This window comes from Pleurodeles waltl, chromosome 1_1 (genome assembly GCF_031143425.1).
Source record: "Pleurodeles waltl isolate 20211129_DDA chromosome 1_1, aPleWal1.hap1.20221129, whole genome shotgun sequence".
Classification (NCBI taxonomy): Eukaryota; Metazoa; Chordata; class Amphibia; order Caudata; family Salamandridae; genus Pleurodeles; species Pleurodeles waltl.
The window spans coordinates 399,641,741-399,662,782 of NC_090436.1; the positions used below are offsets into that span (position 1 = coordinate 399,641,741).

A 21,042-nucleotide genomic window follows, 5' to 3' on the forward strand; every position below is an offset into this window, starting at 1 on the left:
CACTTCTACTCTGAAGTATGTGCTACCCTTTCTCTAATTCGGGACATACTTTTCTTTACAACATTCACTGATGTACTATGTTCACTGTATTTAGGAATCCAAGTATATCATTCCAATCTACAATAATAATCCATTACTTTCTTGTTAAACTTCATACCGCCATCTTCATACAACTTATGGAATCATGTTATGCTCTCCAGACACATGAGCATGACTTAACACATGACTATACAAATACTTGGGGGTTTGATCCTATAAAGTCTGAATGGTGGAGGGATCAAAATATAAGCTAACTATAGGAAAGAGACACCCCCCCCCCCCCATTGGCTATCGATTTCTTTTATATGTCTATACACAAAACAGCTCATGAATCCTATGTGTATCATACAATTTATATTTGATTATATAATTCAAATATTAGTTACAATATACACAAAAGAGCCTCATACTCCAAGGCATATTCTCAAACCAATAATGAACACAAAATACATTGATAAAACAACACAATTGGTAAATGTAAAGTCAGGACTGGAGAGTGGGGTTTTGGCACATGCTTGAGTGTCTGTTCTCAATTACAATAGTGAGGCATTCATCATCCAGGACTGTTTGTGGGAAATAAAAGATATAAAACGTGTTGGAAGTCATATCCAAAAAGGCAGACACTGAAGCATGTGCCAAAACCTCACCATCCAGTCCTGACTTTACATTTAAGCACAAGTTTTTAAATTATTTGTATAGCACAATGGCACCTTTAGTTTGTAAATTTGGGGATTATGCACATTTTTAAATTTCTTTTTAAGGAGTTACATTGTTGGCTATATATATATATATATATATATATATATTCATTCATTTTTCTATTTAGTATGTTCAGACCACTACTATGAACTAAACCCTGATGATGACCTCTTTAAAGCTGTTCCCAACCCTGTTGAGGTCAAAATGCACTGGCGACTTCTGGCTTGAGAGAGGTGGAGAGGCCTTTTTTACAATCCGTTAATAAGTGACACAATTCCAGGCTCGAGGGAAGTAATGAACAAAAGCACATAGGAAATTGGACTGTATTTGACCGGCTTCCCTCCTCATAGCGAACGTCTGGGATACCCTCAAACTGTTATAATAAACTAACCCTAAACCATTACTTCACATCAGCAGATTCTTGATTTACGATTCTGGAAAAAAACGTAACATTTTTATTTTCTTTATTCATTTTTGTATTTAGGTTTGTCTGCAAAATACTACCAATTGAAATTGATAACCAATGGAGCTCTCTTTCTATAGTTAGTAAACACATGACTAAGCAGGCCCAACGAAGCTTCCTTCTAAACCACTGTTCAGATTTAATAAAGCTAAAGCTATGTCTACAACAAATTCACAGGTTTTGTGCTGAATCTACTCTCCTCGGACAGCACCAATATGGGACGCACCAATCTGGAAACACACCAGAAGGCAGAATCAAAAAGACTGTACTGCCCATCACAAGCGAAAAGATACAAGTAGTGGACAGTGGAATATTCTGTCTCCCAACCTGTCTCAACACAATCAGTGCATTTGAACACGCTATTTAGGAAAAAAAACTGTAAACCTCCGTGGGCACTGAAGCAACTACCCCAACCAACTCTTAGTGACGGACAATGCAAAGTCCTTCTTTTCTGCAGTATCTTTTCGAATCCTCTAGGGCTCCACAATTGGCAGGCTTATTTATTCACTGCATTCTGTAGGTGGAGCCCCTCTGTGTCTTGTTTAACGGCTCTGTACCAAAAAGCCAACCACTAGATAAATGGTTCTCAACTGAACCGAAAGGAGCAGCACTCTGCCCAAGTCAGTCTGCTTGGTGTCCACTGAGGGTTGGATGTCCTAACACTTCCCTATGCTCAAGCTCTACAAAACATGATTAAAAACTACCTTACCTCCAGATCTATATTCAGAAATGTGGCTTTTAATACTCTTGGGCAAATAGGACATTGCCTTCAATCGTACTAAATGCTATGTCATTGGTCTTTCAAACTACACCTCAACTACACAGGAAGAACACTGTCAAAGGATAATGTCGGTTTCATCTTCATCAACAAACTGTGGTAGCAACTCAGTCAAAACAGCACCAACCTTATCACAGGTGTGCCATTTAAACAGTTAGTACAGTTCCTTAAAGGAGTTTAGTCTTGTTAGGTAGTGCTGGCTTCCAATGCTGCAGAAAATTTCATATGTTAAAATACCCAAGTACCTGTTCCTAGGAAAACAGTAGACTACTGGCCTCAAATGCTGCAAGCATTCAAAGCCATACCACCAAAGGATACCTGTGAGACAATGGCTGTACAAATATAAATGTGTGTGCATGCAATCACTCTCTCTTTGTCTCTCACACACACCCACACACACGGAGGTGATGGACAAAACACAGATGAAGAACTCTGTGAGAGGTACAGTGGAAACGTTTGGCACTGTTAAGGGATATGAGTGACAATATACAATAGCATGAGCTAACACACAGTGGGAAAGGTGGTTATGAGTAGATCTTATGTTCGGCAGGCATGTCCACTGGGTGATTGTAATGAGAGCACAAATTGTAAATCGGTCAGTGTCCACTATTGCATTCAAAAGGGCAATCACATTTCTGCAGCTTTGCTTGGTATCACACAGAGAGCTAGTGGAGGTGCTTCAGGCTTTAGTGTGCAAATAGTGACGTCTGGAAACACCACCAACTGTAGCATATTCTAGTTTGTATGAACTGTTTTTTTACACTGAATCTCCCTGGAACTCATCCCATCCATAGGCATGCTAAGTTGACACAGAGAAATAGATGAGGTGTCCACAGTCTGTGGTAGGAAGTACAAGCATGAGGGTAAGTCTGGGCATAGCAGCCTAGAGAACCTTCGGGATTTGCACACCAGTAAAAGTTTACTAGGTCTGCAAAGTTCTTACTCATGTATGTCAGCCACCTATTGTCCAGGCCAGAGCCATCTTCCTGTGCTCTGTGGATGTCTTAGGATGGTAATGATGCAGGATTTGTCACCCGACTGGTGAATGTGTATTGGCCCAGCAAGATCTGTTCACAGTTATCCAGGAAAGGAAGCTGTCTGATGTGCCTTGTTCTACCTCGAGGGCAGATCTGTAGCCAATGCAAAGACTTTAAAGGCTCTAAAAGGCTCTGACGAATGGAGGCAAATAAAAGATTGTTCGAGTACCCAGTAGTGTTCTCAGCGGCATGTCTTGAATGGATATGTGCCCAACTGTCCCACCTTTATTCCTTGCGAGTTGTAATGTAGTGCCCCTAGTCGTGTCAAGCTGGAGGCTTCGCTGTCACCTACAGGGTTCACAAGGTCAGACTGGTATCATGCAGTATTGTGATGTGTGTTTTTTTTGTCATGCCCATGACTGGCCTTATATGACATGGTGCTAGTACCTTGAATTCTACTGCATAATGACATGAACTCGGAATGGGTTTTGAGTATGCACTCAACTGTAGACTAGCATCACATTCCTACTAGATGAGGAAGCTTGTGACCTCTTTGTAGTTGAAGTGGGTCTTCAGAATGCTTATAGCATTTCTTGATTGCAATGAGGAAACAGTCAATAAGCTCATAGCAAGAGTAATGCTATGGATGTTTAAGCCAAACCTTTATGCTTGTCTGAATCTTGTGTGCTTGACAACGTGACATTATGTTTGAGTGCATCAGTGACCTGCCATAATGCTTCGGATATGTGTATAGTGAGACGGGGATTGCGTTTCTGAGGCATCTCTGTAGTGACTAAAGGATTAGTGTCATGGTAAACAAAGGAAAATTGTGTCCGAGGTCAAGACAGGATCCACATTATCATGTATGCGACTTGAGAAGTGGTGTGAGGGTCATTAATAATGCCCTTTTTGAGTACGAATCTCCGTAGCATTCCCAGTCAGTTTAGAACTAGAGTACTGCCCTTTACTGGTCTTCCTCCTCCTCCAGAAGTACTGCACAAGTACGCATGGGTGGCAGAGATACGTGTGCATGAAGTTAACATCTTCTAGCAGTTTATCTACATCGCTTTAGACTATGGCATGCAACTTTGACCATTTGTTAGGAGGGAAGGCTCTTGATGCTAGCGCTCTTATTGTGCTTGCAGATCTATGTTCTGGGTCCATGCTACCCAGGAGCCCGTTTGTGCGCATCTTCGCTTACAGTGTGAATTTGTTTTATCATGGTATCTTTGATATATTTGACCTATGTCTCACTATTTTAATTATTCATTATGAATACATTTATGAGCATTTATTTTTTTTGTTCAGTGGGCATGGTGTGCTTTGCATACTTTTGGCATAGTTTATTTAGATAGTGCTGCTGTCCGTGTCAACGTGTGGGCAAGTAATTCAGTTGGTGGCGATTTGTTTCCTGACTGCACCGTTTACTTTCTTGGGAGTGTGTGCTCATGGAATTCTGTTGATAATAATGAATTGTGTTTACAACCAGGTAGAAAAAACACTTTAACAACTGTAAGAGTGTTTTCCCTGACCGTAGATGTCCATGACAGCGTCCGATTAAGCTGACAGAAAGTTACCATGTTTGCAGTTTAGTTTGTGAAAACATACTAACTATAAATTAGGCCCAGACATGCAACAAAACATAAATGTTTAAAATGAAACACTGGCAAGATTCAGATAACTACAATAGCTCAACGTACCATGCAAAAAGATAGTTGAGGAGAGCTAAAAACACACAATACGTCAGTACCTCTGTATTTTGTTCAAATGCTGCATCATGAGCTTGTCCGTTTTGCCCATTCTCCACAGTGCTGATGCCAGCATGAACACTTGTATCCGTGACCAGCTGGTTAGCAGGAACAGGAATGCAACCCTCGTTCTGATGGTTTGCTGGCAGGTCATCCACTGGGACATCATAACTCTGGTAATAGTTCTCATGTGGGTAGCAATAATAATCTGCTGCAATCAAAAAATGCCTATTAAACATAACTTACACCAAATTAACCTGTCACACTTCAGCAAAATAGCCAACTAATCACTCGAAATAAAGTATATACATTAGAAGAACTACCTTCATGCAAGGATACTTATGAACCATGCAATAAACATCAAGACCAAGACACACAGTAGGCTGTGTTAAAGGGCACAGAATTATAATTTACCTTTGCTGCTACGGCAAAAAGTAAGGTGTTAACCTACATATGTCACCAAGTGAGCGTCCTTTTATTTATAAGGTAGACAACTAGCTAAAACAAGCATTGATAAAGCCAATAGTGTTGAGATTTGTATAGTGAAACTCTTGATTTTTTTTTAATGCTCACAGGCATACATATAGGTGGGGCAGTAGATGAATGGACTGGCAGAGAGACTGAGGGGAGGGTGTAAGTAAGAGGAGAAAGATAATTGTCCTGCCCAACAGGGCAGATGGGAAAATGTACAAGATGGGTGTGACATTAAATCGAGGAGACGATAGGCACTGCAGCATTAGAAAGGTGAAAGGAGGTTGCAGAAGTGAGGGTAGGAAGTGGGTGTACGAGGAGGGGGTATAGGAAACCAACAATACGGTCTGGCCAGACTGTGCTACTACATTTTTACACACATCCTGACAATTTTTCTTGTTGCTTCCTATATTATAGTGAACAAAAAGCTGTCAGAAGCCTGACACCTTCAACAGCACGACCATTACTTCCCTTGAGGCCAACACTAAAAAAAAAAAAAAAGACAATGAAAAACAGCCTCTTAATAGCCAAAGCAGCCTTGAAGAATATTGATCCCTCTAACCATAGCAGAGAAAAAGAACAGCCTGAGAACAATTCAGCAATGTTCCAAAGTCAGGCTCTCTCAACAACCCAACAAATATTACCCAAACAACCTCAAATTGTATTCATATGTCAGATAAACATTTATGGATCAAATCTGTTTATTGGTATTTAAAATACACAAACATTTACAGAGCTCTGTATTAATCCTCTAAATCCTTGGACTATCGACATATCATGGCGTCCCATACCGCTCATGTTCAAAGGCAGCCTAGCAGAACCACCTCCATGACATAGGGTACACCTTCCTCCCCATGTCTGCCCTCCCGTACAGACTATAGTCGAAGCGTACATAGTATGACAGTCTGAATCCCAGCAGAGCTAGAAACAAGAAACAAACATAACAAATACATAACCGTGCTTCCCCGCCCCAACGCTCCACACCACTCCCATCCCCCACACCATCCCATCATCCTTTCAAACTTCTGTCCCTGCCCCTCTCCACAGCCCACTAGTCCAGCCACTCCCCTAAATATCTCGGGTCAGCCCCAGGACCTTTAAATATGCTGGGCACGTCAGCTCAGTAAATTCTGTGGACAGAATCTGGAGAAATGGTCTCCACAGTGAGCAAATGTCGCCCACCCTCTGCCTGGAAGCCAGAGTAAGTTTCCCCATTGCCAAGATGATCCACAGCTTCTGAAGCCAAGAAGTATAAGTCGGCAGCCTATCAGAGACCCATAGGGCGAGGATCGTCTGGAGTGCAGCATTAAGAGCTAAGGCCATCTGTCACCCTCTCAGCGAGCGAAGGGGGAAAGTGAGGGGGATGGGTAAACCCAAGTTAACATATGACGGCAATCTGGGAATCTCTGTCTGGAATACCTTATCAATGTCATCCAAGATACTCTTCCAAATTCTCTGTAACTTGGGGCAATGCCAAAGGAGATGTACAAGTGTGCCCGTGTTGCCACACTCCCTCCAGCAAAAGCCTGACTTAGCGGGATCCCATGCATGCACCCTTGCTGGGGTATAGTACCAACAGGATGCCATCTTATATGCCGTCTGTAAAGAAATGGCTCCCTGTTGCAGTTACCCCCCACTTTTTGCCTGATACTGATGCTGACTTGACTGAGAAGTGTGCTGGGACCCTGCTAACCAGGCCCCAGCACCAGTGTTCTTTCACCTAAAATGTACCATTGTTTCCACAATTGGCACACCCTGGCATCCAGATAAGTCCCTTGTAACTGGTACCTCTGGTACCAAGGGCCCTGATGCCAGGGAAGGTCTCTAAGGGCTGCAGCATGTATTATGCCACCCTAGAGACCCCTCACTCAGCACAGACACCCTGCTTACAAGCCTGTGTGTGCTAGTGAGAACAAAATGAGTAAGTCGACATGGCACTCCCCTCAGGGTGCCATGCCAGCCTCTCACTGCCTATGCAGTATAGGTAAGACACCCCTCTAGCAGGCCTTACAGCCCCAAGGCAGGGTGCACTATACCATAGGTGAGGGTACCAGTGCATGAGCACTGTACCCCTACAGTGTCTAAGCAAAACCTTAGACATTGTAAGTGCAGGGTAGCCATAAGAGTATATGGTCTGGGAGTCTGTTTTACACGAACTCCACAGCACCATAATGGCTACACTGAAAACTGGGAAGTTTGTATCAAACTTCTCAGCACAATAAATGCACACTGATGCCAGTGTACATTTTATTGTAAAATACACCACAGAGGGCACCTTAGAGGTGCCCCCTGAAACTTAACCAACTATCTGTGTAGGCTGACTGGTTCCAGCAGCCTGCCACACTAGAGACATGTTGCTGGCCCCATGGGGAGAGTGCCTTTGTCACTCTGAGGCCAGTAACAAAGCCTGCACTGGGTGGAGATGCTAACACCTCCCCCAGGCAGGAGCTGTAACACCTGGCGGTGAGCCTCAAAGGCTCACCCCTTTGTCACAGCCCAGCAGGGCACTCCAGCTTAGTGGAGTTGCCCGCCCCCTCCGGCCACGGCCCCCACTTTTGGCGGCAAGGCTGGAGGGAACAAAGAAAGCAACAAGGAGGAGTCACTGGCCAGTCAGGACAGCCCCTAAGGTGTCCTGAGCTGAGGTGACTCTAACTTTTAGAAATCCTCCATCTTGCAGATGGAGGATTCCCCCAATAGGGTTAGGATTGTGACCCCCTCCCCTTGGGAGGAGGCACAAAGAGGGTGTAACCACCCTCAGGGCTAGTAGCCATTGGCTACTAACCCCCCAGACCTAAACACGCTCTTAAATTTAGTATTTAAGGGCTACCCTGAACCCTAGAAAATTAGATTCCTGCAACAACAAGAAGAAGGACTGCCTAGCTGAAAACCCCTGCAGAGGAAGACCAGAAGACAACAACTGCCTAGGCTCCAGAAACTCACCGGCCTGTCTCCTGCCTTCCAAAGAACTCTGCTCCAGCGACGCCTTCCAAAGGGACCAGCGACCTCTGAATCCTCTGAGGACTGCCCTGCTTCGACGACGACAAGAAACTCCCGAGGACAGCGGACCTGCTCCAAAAAGACTGCAACTTTATCCAAAGGAGCAGCTTTAAAGACCCCTGCAATCTCCCCGCAAGAAGCGTGAGACTTGCAACACTTCACCCGGCGACCCCGACTCGGCTGGTGGAGAACCAACACCTCAGGGAGGACCCCCGGACTACTCTACGACTGTGAGTACCAAAACCTGTCCCCCCTGAGCCCCCACAGCGCCGCCTGCAGAGGGAATCCCGAGGCTTCCCCTGACCGCGACTCTCTGAAACCTAAGTCCCGACGCCTGGAAAAGACCCTGCACCCGCAGCCCCCAGGACCTGAAGGACCGGACTTTCACTGCAGAAGTGACCCCCAGGAGTCCCTCTCCCTTGCCCAAGTGGAGGTTTCCCCGAGGAAGCCCCCCCTTGCCTGCCTGCAGCGCTGAAGAGATCCCTTGATCTCTCATTGACTTCCATTGCGAACCCGACGCTTGTTCTAACACTGCACCCGGCCGCCCCCGCGCCGCTGAGGGTGAAATTTCTGTGTGGGCTTATGTCCCCCCCGGTGCCCTACAAAACCCCCCTGGTCTGCCCTCCGAAGACGCGGGTACTTACCTGCTGGCAGACTGGAACCGGGGCACCCCCTTCTCTCCATTGCAGCCTATGCGTTTTGGGCACCACTTTGAACTCTGCACCTGACCGGCCCTGAGCTGCTGGTGTGGTAACTTTGGGGTTGCTCTGAACCCCCAACGGTGGGCTACCTTGGACCAAGAACTGAACCCTGTAAGTGTCTTACTTACCTGGTAAAACTAACAAAAACTTACCTCCCCCAGGAACTGTGAAAATTGCACTAAGTGTCCACTTTTGAAATAGCTATTTGTGAATAACTTGAAAAGTATACATGCAATTGAAATGATTCAAAGTTCCTAATGTACTTACCTGCAATACAAATCAAACAAGATATTACATGTTAAATTTGAACCTGTGGTTCTTAAAATAAACTAATAAAAGATATTTTTCTATACAAAACCTATTGGCTGGATTTGTCTCTGAGTGTGTGTACCTCATTTATTGTCTATGTGTATGTACAACAAATGCTTAACACTACTCCTTGGATAAGCCTACTGCTCGACCACACTACCACAAAATAGAGCATTAGTATTATCTATTTTTACCACTATTTTACCTCTAAGGGGAACCCTTGGACTCTGTGCATGCTATTCCTTACTTTGAAATAGCACATACATAACCAACTTCCTACATTGGTGGATCAGCGGTGGGGTACAAGACTTTGCATTTGCTGGACTACTCAGCCAATACCTGATCACACGACAAATTCCAAAATTGTCATTAGAAATTGATTTTTGCAATTTGAAAAGTTTTCTAAATTCTTTAAAGTCCTGCTAGGGCCTTGTGTTAGTCCCTGTTAGCATTTCTTTTAGAGTTTAAAAGTTTGTTAAAAGTTTGAATTAGATTCTAGAACCAGTTTTAGATTCTTAAAAAGTATTCCAACTTTTAGAAGCAAAATGTCTAGCACAGATGTGAATGTGGTGGAACTCGACACCACACCTTACCTCCATCTACAGATGAGAGAGCTAAGGTCACTCTGCAAACTAAAGAAAATAGCAATGGGCTCCAAACCTACCAAAGTACAGCTCCAGGAGCTTTTGGCAGAGTTTGAAAAAGCCAACCCCTCTGAGGATGGCAACACAGAGGATGAAGATAGTGACTTGGAGGAAAATTCCCCCCTACCAGTCCTATTTAGGGAGAACAGGGTCTCTCAAACCCTGACTCCAAAAATAGTAGTCAGAAATGCTGGCTCCCTCACAGGAGGGTCCAGCCTCTCTGAAATCACTGAAGGTAACTCCAGTGAAGAGGACATCCAGTTAGCCAGGATGGCCAAAAGATTGGCTTTGGAAAAACAGATCCTAGCCATAGAAAGGGAAAGAAAAGAGATGGGCCTAGGACCCATCAATGGTGGCAGCAACATAAATAGGGTCAGAGATTCTCCTGACATGTTGAAAATCCCTAAAGGGATTGTAACTAAATATGAAGATGGTGATGACATCACCAAATGGTTCACAGCTTTTGAGAGGGCTTGTGCAAAAAGAAAAGTAAACAGATCTCACTGGGGTGCTCTCCTTTGGGAAATGTTCACTGGAAAGTGTAGGGATAGACTCCTCACACTCTCTGGAAAAGATGCAGAATCCTATGACCTCATGAAGGGTACCCTGATCGAGGGCTTTGGATTCTCCACTGAGGAGTATAGAATTAGATTCAGGGGGGCTCAAAAATCCTCGAGCCAGACCTGGGTTGATTATGTTGACTACTCAGTGAAAACACTGGATGGTTGGGTAACTGGAAATGAAGTGTATGACTATGTTGGGCTTTATAATTTGTTTATGAAAGAACACATTTTAAGTAACTGCTTCAATGAAAAGTTGCATCAGTATCTGGTAGACCTAGGTCCAATTTCTCCCCAAGAATTGGGAAAGAAGGCAGACCACTGGGTCAAGACTAGGGTAACCAAAACTTCCACTGGGGGTGACCAAAAGAAAGGGGTTACAAAGCCCCCCCAGGAGAAAGTGGGTGACACTAGAAACAAAGAAAAAGAGTCCCCTGTAGGCCCCCAAAAACCAGACCAGGTGGGTGGGCCCAGAGACACAACCCAAAACAAAGGTGGGTACCAGGGTAAGAGCTGGGATGCCACTAAGGCATGGTGCCATAACTGTAAACAGACAGGGCACCACACCAAGGACACTTCTTGTCCCAAAAACAAACCCCCTAGCAAAATCCCAGGGGTAACCAGTGTAGCCATTGGAGATGACTCCTCAGATGAGGAGGTCTTCATAGCCTTCAACTGGAAAAAGGGCCCAACAGGTGAGTTGGAGATTCCAGAGGGAAGTAGACACTTCCACCACCTACTGGTGAATGGAATCCCAGCCACTGCCCTGAGAGACACTTGTGCCAGTCACACTATTGTGCATGACAGGCTGGTGTTCTCAAACCAGTACATCCCAGGTGAGATGGCCAGAGTAAGAGTTAGCCCAGACAGGGTCACTGATAGGCCTGTGGCTTTTGTGCCCATAGAAGTGGGTGGGACTTTTAGCTGGAGAAGGGTGGTAGTCAGTACAGACCTCCCCCTTGATTGTCTCCTTGGAAATGACTACCCAGAGGTTAGTCAGAGCCCAAGAGAGGAACTGGTCCAGTGCCAGTCCTCTCCCAAGGATTCTGGAGTGCCTGCCTCTGCAGTAAATGCAAGTAGGCCCCAGAAGAAAAAGAAAAGGAAACAGAGTAGGAAAGGTGGACAACCTTTAGCCAAGGTTCCAGCAAGCCAAGGAGATTCTGCTCCAGTAGAGGAGAACTCCAAAAGTGGCTCTGATAAAGTCCAACCTGACCCACAAGAAGTCCTGGCTAGTCAGGCAACTGTTAAGCCTGAGTGGGTGGCTCCTCAGCTAACAGAAGAAAGAGTGGAAGAAGGGTGTTTACTACAAGATGTGGTAACCCCCACTCTAATACAGCAGACAGGCACCCTGAACCCAAAGAAGCCTGTAACTTAGCCCCTTCCCTTGTAGGTGAAGAGCTAAAGGTGTGGTTCTGGGCACTGACAGCTGTCAGTGGCCTCTGCTGGGTGTTAGCCTTTATGGCTGCACTATCCTTGGCATGGTGGTCTGACCCCATGCCAAATAGCAAGTTAGGCCCCCTGACCCTGTTGGTCATGGTGGGGCAGGGATGTGGAATTCCTATCGCCCGACGCCCCGGACATCTTGTTTGGGGTCAAGGGCAACAAGTTTTTATGTTTACTTTGTCCTTGGGACAAGTAGGCCCAACCCCCTGCAGCACAATCCCTTTGGCTGTCTGTTTACAGAGAGTGGAACTCTCTGCAGTTGAGGTAATGTGTTTCCAAAAGATAATGCTGTTCGAACTTGTATTTATGGTTCATTATTTGAAATCCTTCATTATTAGGGTGAGTGCTGTAAATAAATGTTTTAAGGTCACACTTCACTACTGACGTTGGTTCCAGTACAAAAAAAAAAAAAAAGTGTGTACACATGTTTGAAAAGTTTAGGCTAAGAGGCTAAGTATAATGCTCCCAGAATGCTCTCTGATTATATGCAAATGAAGTGTCATTTAGTAAAATGTGTTGATGCATGCTAGTATTTCCCAAAAATATTTCTAATGGAAAATCAGTGTAACCATTTTCAACACGATTATGGGAAGCATGAAAATAAACAAACACTGACAAAGCCAACTGATCTGACCCATTTTTATAAGTCTTTTATTTTCATCAATGCGTGTCTTGTTTTGCGATGGCTTTTGTAACACTTTATTGTTGTGGGAGCTACCAGGCCCTCAACATTGTAACAAACACTGGCAAAACCCCCCCAAAATGTTTTTGAACTCTAAAAGCACACGTTGCCACCAGCGGCATAACAAAGGCCCCGCAGCCGCCCTCCAGGGGGCCCCTTCAGCACAGCACCTGCCCTGAGTGAGTCTGGAGAGGGGGCTCCTCCATGTTCTTTGCAAAGGGGCACCCTCCAGTTTTGTTACGTCACTGATTGCCACTGTAGTTCCCGACACTGAACAAAACTACTTTGTGTGGCAATATGTTCCTTGTGGAAGAGCAGAATGCGATCACTCACAGTAAAGCCAGCCGAAAGAGAGAGAAATAGAAGTTTAATAAAAACAAAATGTCTTTGTTAACACCAGGCCTAATTAGGGACCAAGACCCACATGTAGATTGCTTTTTGCATGTCGCAAACAGCGACTTTCGCTGTTTGCGACTGGCAAAAAGCACATTGTGATGCACAAACCCAGTTTTGCGATTCAGTAACCTGGTTACCGAATCACAAAACGGGTTTGCGACTCGCAATTAGTAAGGGGTGTTCCCTTCCTAATTACGACTCGCAGTGCAATGTAGGATTGTTTTGTGACCGCGGGCGCAAACCAATCGCAGTTTGCACCCATTTCAAATGGGTGCTAACACTTTCGCAAAAGGGAAGGGATCCCCATGGGACCCCTTCCCCATTGTGAATGTCACTGTAAACATTTTTTCAGAGCAGGCAGTGGTCCTGCGGACCACTGCCTGCTCTGAAAAAATGAAACGAAAGCGTTTCATTTTTCGTTTGTTATGCATCTCGTTTTCCTTTAAGGAAAACAAGCTGCATTACAAAAAAAAAAAAAAAACGTATTTATTGAAAAGCAGTCACAGACATGGTGGTCTGCTGTCTCCAGCAGGCCACCATTCGCGAGGGGGTCGCAAATTGCGACCCATCTCATGATTATTCATGAGGTGGGCATTTGCGAAGCCCTTGCGAATCACAGATGGTGTCAAGGACACCATCCTACATTTGGATTTGCGACTCGCAATTTGCAAGTCACAAATCTGAACCTACCTACATGTGGCCCCAAATTCTTAAAGAAAGTCACAAAAGTGCACCCATGGTATATGTTGTACCCCTGTAAAATATTTGTGAACTGTATTTTAGCATGGGTAAATACGATGTGTAGATTTGCTCATGTGAAAATCTATTGAGCATTTGCAAGTTCATTTTCCCTCCAGCCACTTTCTTCCCAACCCTGGAAGAAGTTCTAATTCTGCCATTGTCAGGAGTAAATGTCCAACCTTTCTTATTATGGGAAAATATTAGAGAGAAGCTGGTAAAAATCTTTAAAACATGCAGGTTAGTAGGTTTGCAGACTCAAAGGCATTCCAGCCCTGGAACTATTGCTTACTGCTTCCTCCAGCCCCAGTATGCAGATCTGCAGAAAGGTGGCAAAATAAGGAAATTGCTACAGTTGGGATTGAAACTGCAAGTATTCAAGCCCTACTATGGTAGTAGCCCTGGCATAATTAGAGAGGCTATTAATTGCTGCCATAATTTGTCGCCACACTACATGGCACCAAAGGGACAAGTAGATCTTTTTACAGGACAAGTAGATTTGAGAAGCAATCTGTCCCCTGGACAAGTAGATATTTTAATAAATTCCACACCCCTGGTGGGGTTACTCCAGCTCTGGGTAACCTCTTTGGGTAAGCTAGGGGTGACCCTGGCTAAGATAAGATTAGCAGAGGTGGATACCTCTAACCCCAAAATAGAGAGAATGGGTGAAGACATAAAAAGCACAGACAAGAGGCAGTTCAGACTAGGTCCTATCACTGTGGAAGTGGGTCAGTTCCCCAGAGGGAAAGACCTGAACAGGAGGATGTAAGGCAGAGTAGGCCCTGCAACAAACCAGCCTATTTCCTCTACTCTTCCTCGCCTGACAGACTAGGAAGACTCTCCCAGCTTTGGCTGAGTCTCCTGGCCTGTGGGCTGGGGGGGGCTTGTGTAAAGAAATGGCTCCCTGTTGCAGTTACCCCCCACTTTTTGCCTGATACTGATGCTGACTTGACTGAGAAGTGTGCTGGGACCCTGCTAACCAGGCCCCAGCACCAGTGTTCTTTCACCTAAAATGTACCATTGTTTCCACAATTGGCACACCCTGGCATCCAGATAAGTCCCTTGTAACTGGTACCTCTGGTACCAAGGGCCCTGATGCCAGGGAAGGTCTCTAAGGGCTGCAGCATGTATTATGCCACCCTAGAGACCCCTCACTCAGCACAGACACCCTGCTTACAAGCCTGTGTGTGCTAGTGAGAACAAAATGAGTAAGTCGACATGGCACTCCCCTCAGGGTGCCATGCCAGCCTCTCACTGCCTATGCAGTATAGGTAAGACACCCCTCTAGCAGGCCTTACAGCCCCAAGGCAGGGTGCACTATACCATAGGTGAGGGTACCAGTGCATGAGCACTGTACCCCTACAGTGTCTAAGCAAAACCTTAGACATTGTAAGTGCAGGGTAGCCATAAGAGTATATGGTCTGGGAGTCTGTTTTACACGAACTCCACAGCACCATAATGGCTACACTGAAAACTGGGAAGTTTGGTATCAAACTTCTCAGCACAATAAATGCACACTGATGCCAGTGTACATTTTATTGTAAAATACACCACAGAGGGCACCTTAGAGGTGCCCCCTGAAACTTAACCAACTATCTGTGTAGGCTGACTGGTTCCAGCAGCCTGCCACACTAGAGACATGTTGCTGGCCCCATGGGGAGAGTGCCTTTGTCACTCTGAGGCCAGTAACAAAGCCTGCACTGGGTGGAGATGCTAACACCTCCCCCAGGCAGGAGCTGTAACACCTGGCGGTGAGCCTCAAAGGCTCACCCCTTTGTCACAGCCCAGCAGGGCACTCCAGCTTAGTGGAGTTGCCCGCCCCCTCCGGCCACGGCCCCCACTTTTGGCGGCAAGGCTGGAGGGAACAAAGAAAGCAACAAGGAGGAGTCACTGGCCAGTCAGGACAGCCCCTAAGGTGTCCTGAGCTGAGGTGACTCTAACTTTTAGAAATCCTCCATCTTGCAGATGGAGGATTCCCCCAATAGGGTTAGGATTGTGACCCCCTCCCCTTGGGAGGAGGCACAAAGAGGGTGTAACCACCCTCAGGGCTAGTAGCCATTGGCTACTAACCCCCCAGACCTAAACACGCCCTTAAATTTAGTATTTAAGGGCTACCCTGAACCCTAGAAAATTAGATTCCTGCAACAACAAGAAGAAGGACTGCCTAGCTGAAAACCCCTGCAGAGGAAGACCAGAAGACAACAACTGCCTTGGCTCCAGAAACTCACCGGCCTGTCTCCTGCCTTCCAAAGAACTCTGCTCCAGCGACGCCTTCCAAAGGGACCAGCGACCTCTGAATCCTCTGAGGACTGCCCTGCTTCGACGACAACAAGAAACTCCCGAGGACAGCGGACCTGCTCCAAAAAGACTGCAACTTTATCCAAAGGAGCAGCTTTAAAGACCCCTGCAATCTCCCCGCAAGAAGCGTGAGACTTGCAACACTGCACCCGGCGACCCCGACTCGGCTGGTGGAGAACCAACACCTCAGGGAGGACCCCCGGACTACTCTACGACTGTGAGTACCAAAACCTGTCCCCCCTGAGCCCCCACAGCGCCGCCTGCAGAGGGAATCCCGAGGCTTCCCCTGACCGCGACTCTCTGAAACCTAAGTCCCGACGCCTGGAAAAGACCCTGCACCCGCAGCCCCCAGGACCTGAAGGACCGGACTTTCACTGCAGAAGTGACCCCCAGGAGTCCCTCTCCCTTGCCCAAGTGGAGGTTTCCCCGAGGAAGCCCCCCCTTGCCTGCCTGCAGCGCTGAAGAGATCCCTTGATCTCTCATTGACTTCCATTGCGAACCCGACGCTTGTTCTAACACTGCACCCGGCCGCCCCCGCGCCGCTGAGGGTGAAATTTCTGTGTGGGCTTGTGTCCCCCCCGGTGCCCTACAAAACCCCCCTGGTCTGCCCTCTGAAGACGCGGGTACTTACCTGCTGGCAGACTGGAACCGGGGCACCCCCTTCTCTCCATTGCAGCCTATGCGTTTTGGGCACCACTTTGAACTCTGCACCTGACCGGCCCTGAGCTGCTGGTGTGGTAACTTTGGGGTTGCTCTGAACCCCCAACGGTGGGCTACCTTGGACCAAGAACTGAACCCTGTAAGTGTCTTACTTACCTGGTAAAACTAACAAAAACTTACCTCCCCCAGGAACTGTGAAAATTGCACTGTGTCCACTTTTGAAATAGCTATTTGTGAATAACTTGAAAAGTATACATGCAATTGAAATGATTCAAAGTTCCTAATGTACTTACCTGCAATACAAATCAAACAAGATATTACATGTTAAATTTGAACCTGCGGTTCTTAAAATAAACTAAGAAAATATATTTTTCTATACAAAACCTATTGGCTGGATTTGTCTCTGAGTGTGTGTACCTTATTTATTGTCTATGTGTATGTACAACAAATGCTTAACACTACTCCTTGGATAAGCCTACTGCTCGACCACACTACCACAAAATAGAGCATTAGTATTATCTATTTTTACCACTATTTTACCTCTAAGGGGAACCCTTGGACTCTGAGCATGCTATTCCTTACTTTGAAATAGCACATACAGAGCCAACTTCCTACACCGTCTCTGTCCCCGCAGCATTGTATGCTGCGTGATGTGTTCTGTAGTGTATATTTTCCCATTCCTCCTCCGTAAGCTCCCTCCCCAGCTCCCTCTCCCATCTCCTCTATCCCTTGGATTTAGGCGGGCGTTCCACCCCCTGCAGAAATCTATACAACTCCGATATCACCCTCTTATCATCCTTCTTTGTCAGTACCCATTTCTCAAATGGGGTAAGCGGTATATCTATCAAGGGTCTATTCGCCGGCAAAAGGGCCCAGTGTCGTACCGTATAATACACCAGCCTGTCTGCCTCTGTCAGTCTATACGTCTGCCTCATCTGGTCAAAAGGGATCACACCATCCTCATCAAATAAGCTCCCCACCCTTTTGCAACCTCCGTCGTACCAGCTACGAAAATTCTACACCTGCAGACCTGGCGCAAAGTCAGGGTTCGCACAGATCAGTGAGATAGGGGACGGGAACGTCGTCAGGCCAAGCCTCCGCACCATCATATCCTATACCCGAAGCGTCGCTCCCGTGATTGGGGAGGAGTAGAGTCCCCGCGCCCTATGCCTGTGCCGAAGCCAGGGCTCCTTTCAAATGTGGGACCCAGCCACCGCCTGGTCCATGAAGCACCAGTGCTTTTCAGTGAGCGGCCTACTCCACTCCAGCAGAAAACGCAGCTGAGCGGCCTGAAAATACCGCAGGAGACAGGGGACCGCCAATCCCCCTTCCCCCCCTGGGACGATACAGGGCACTCCGTGGAATCTGCACTGGTTTCCCATCCCATATCAATTTCAGGATCGCTGACTGGAGGGTCGCTATCATATGAGTCGGCGGAGTCAGAGGAAGAGCTTGGAACACGTACAGTATGCGCGGCAGCACTGTCATCTTCATGAGGAGACCCTGCCAAGCCAAGAGTGTTTATGCTTCCTCCAGCTCCCCAGATCCCGCAATATCTCCTGGGATAATGTGGCATAGATCAAGCTTGCTGTCTTCACGGCCGAGGTTGCCAGTTCAATACCCAGGTAGGGAACCTGCGACGTTGACCAGTTAAAGGGATAGCGGGCCCTCAAGCTTTCTTCATGTTCCAGCAGGGCTGACAAGCTTAGCACCTGTGACTTCTGCATATTCACCCGAAACCCAGAGACCTGGCTGAACTCACCAAAGGTCTCCATAAGAGCCGGCAGTGAAACCATGGACTCCACTAGGGTAAGAATTACATCATCTGCATACAAACTAATGAGGTGATGGTCTCCCCCCAATTTAATGCCAGAGATAAGAGGGTTGTTGCGCAGGCGCTGGGAAAGAGGCTCCATATACAGAGCAAACAACAAAGGGGAGAGCGGACAGCCCTGTTGCGTCCCCCGACCAATCGGAAATGGCAAGGACAAAGTCCCATTGACACGGACAGCAGCCTTAGGTAAACGATAAATGCATTGGATCCAGGCCCTAAACACTGGACCTAGCCCAAAACGCTCTAATAGCTGTAAAGGATAAGGCCAGTGGACCCTGTCGAACGTCTTCTCCGCATCAATGGAGAGGAGGAGCGCCTCTCTACAAGATCTGCTAGTTTTATCAATTAAATGTAGAAGCCGTTTCGTATTGTCTCTGCACTGTCAATGAGGTATACAGGGAGTGCAGAATTATTAGGCAAGTTGTATTTTTGAGGATTAATTTTATTATTGAACAACAACCATGTTCTCAATGAACCCAAAAAACTCATTAATATCAAAGCTGAATATTTTTGGAAGTAGTTTTTAGTTTGTTTTTAGTTTTAGCTATGTTAGGGGGATATCTGTGTGTGCAGGTGACTATCACTGTGCATAATTATTAGGCAACTTAACAAAAAAAAATATATACCCATTTCAATTATTTATTATTACCAGTGAAACCAATATAACATCTCAACATTCACAAATATACATTTCTGACATTCAAAAACAAAACAAAAACAAATCAGTGACCAATATAGCCACCTTTCTTTGCAAGGACACTCAAAAGGCTGCCATCCATGGATTCTGTCAGTGTTTTGATCTGTTCACCATCAACATTGCGTGCAGCAGCAACCACAGCCTCCCAGACACTGTTCAGAGAGGTGTACTGTTTTCCCTCCTTGTAAATCTCACATTTGATGATGGACCACAGGTTCTCAATGGGGTTCAGATCAGGTGAACAAGGAGGCCATGTCATTAGATTTCCTTCTTTTATACCCTTTCTTGCCAGCCACGCTGTGGAGTACTTGGACGCGTGTGATGGAGCATTGTCCTGCATGAAAATCATGTTTTTCTTGAAGGATGCAGACTTCTTCCTGTACCACTGCTTGAAGAAGGTGTCTTCCAGGAACTGGCAGTAGGACTGGGAGTTGAGCTTGACTCCATCCTCAACCCGAAAAGGCCCCACAAGCTCATCTTTGATGATACCAGCCCAAACCAGTACTCCACCTCCACCTTGCTGGCGTCTGAGTCGGACTGGAGCTCTCTGCCCTTTACCAATCCAGCCACGGGCCCATCCATCTGGCCCATCAAGACTCACTCTCATTTCATCAGTCCATAAAACCTTAGAAAAATCAGTCTTGAGATATTTCTTGGCCCAGTCTTGACGTTTCAGCTTGTGTGTCTTGTTCAGTGGTGGTCGTCTTTCAGCCTTTCTTACCTTGGCCATGTCTCTGAGTATTGCACACCTTGTGCTTTTGGGCACTCCAGTGATGTTGTAGCTCTGAAATATGGCCAAACTGGTGGCAAGTGGCATTGTGGCAGCTGCACGCTTGACTTTTCTCAGTTCATGGGCAGTTATTTTGCGCCTTGGTTTTTCCACACGCTTCTTGCGACCCTGTTGACTATTTTGAATGAAACGCTTGATTGTTCGATGATCACGCTTCAGAAGCTTTGCAATTTTAAGAGTGCTGCATCCCTCTGCAAGATATCTCACTATTTTGGACTTTTCTAAGCCTGTCAAGTCCTTCTTTTGACCCATTTTGCCAAAGGACAGGAAGTTGCCTAATAATTATGCACACCTGATATAGGGTGTTGATGTCATTAGACCACACCCCTTCTCATTACAGAGATGCACATCACCTAATATGCTTAATTGGTAGTAGGCTTTCGAGCCTATACAGCTTGGAGTAAGACAACATGCATAAAGAGGATGATGTGGTCAAAATACTCATTTGCCTAATAATTCTGCACTCCCTGTAAAGCCCGCCTGATCCGGGTCTATAAGGCCAGGCCTGTAGGGATTAAGGTGCTGAGCCAATATGCCGGTAAACAACTTGCCATCTATATTCGAAAGCAAAATGGGCCGATATGAACCACATTCTTCGGGGTCCTTCCCCGGCTTGTGAATGACCGCAATGGTGGCCTCCAACATGCTAGGCGTGAGAGCCCCGGACACCAGGAAGGAGTTAAAGAGCCGCGCCAGGAGCGGAGCCAGCTCAGGGCAAAAAGTTTGATAAAATAGTGCCTTGAAGCCGACCGGACCGGGGGATTTCCCAACCTTTAGACGCGAAATCGCTGAGATAACCTCCTCCACTTTAATGGGCTGGTCTAAAGAGGACGCATCGCAATCACAGAGCAGCGTAATATTACTATCCGCAAGAAAGGCAGCAGGGTCCACTTCATTGCCCATGTCCGCAGCGTATAGCTCCCTATAATACTCAGCAAACACCTCAGCCATTTGATCGTCCATTCGTACCTCCCCCTTAGAAGGGGAGCGCACCATCTTTATAGCCGTGGCTGAGCGCTGCGCCCTCAACTGATGTGCAAGGAGTTTCTCACATCTGTTGCTCCCCATATAATATTTATGTTTAAGCCGAACTATCGCATACTCTGCCCTATCCCAGT

At 46.3% G+C, this 21,042-nt stretch overlaps 1 protein-coding gene across 2 annotated transcripts in view; it reads right to left on the reverse strand.

The window, feature by feature from the left end:
• Window positions 1-21,042, reverse strand: part of AGGF1 (angiogenic factor with G-patch and FHA domains 1) — a 321,895-nt gene that overhangs the window by 252,714 nt on the left and 48,139 nt on the right. Inside the window, exon 3 of one of the 2 annotated variants that reach the window (XM_069223545.1) lies at window positions 4,707-4,912. In XM_069223545.1, coding sequence (XP_069079646.1) covers window positions 4,707-4,912 — 206 coding nt within the window. Of the gene's footprint in view, window positions 1-4,706; window positions 4,916-21,042 lie in introns of both variants that reach the window. The other variant, XM_069223537.1, reaches the window with a different exon arrangement.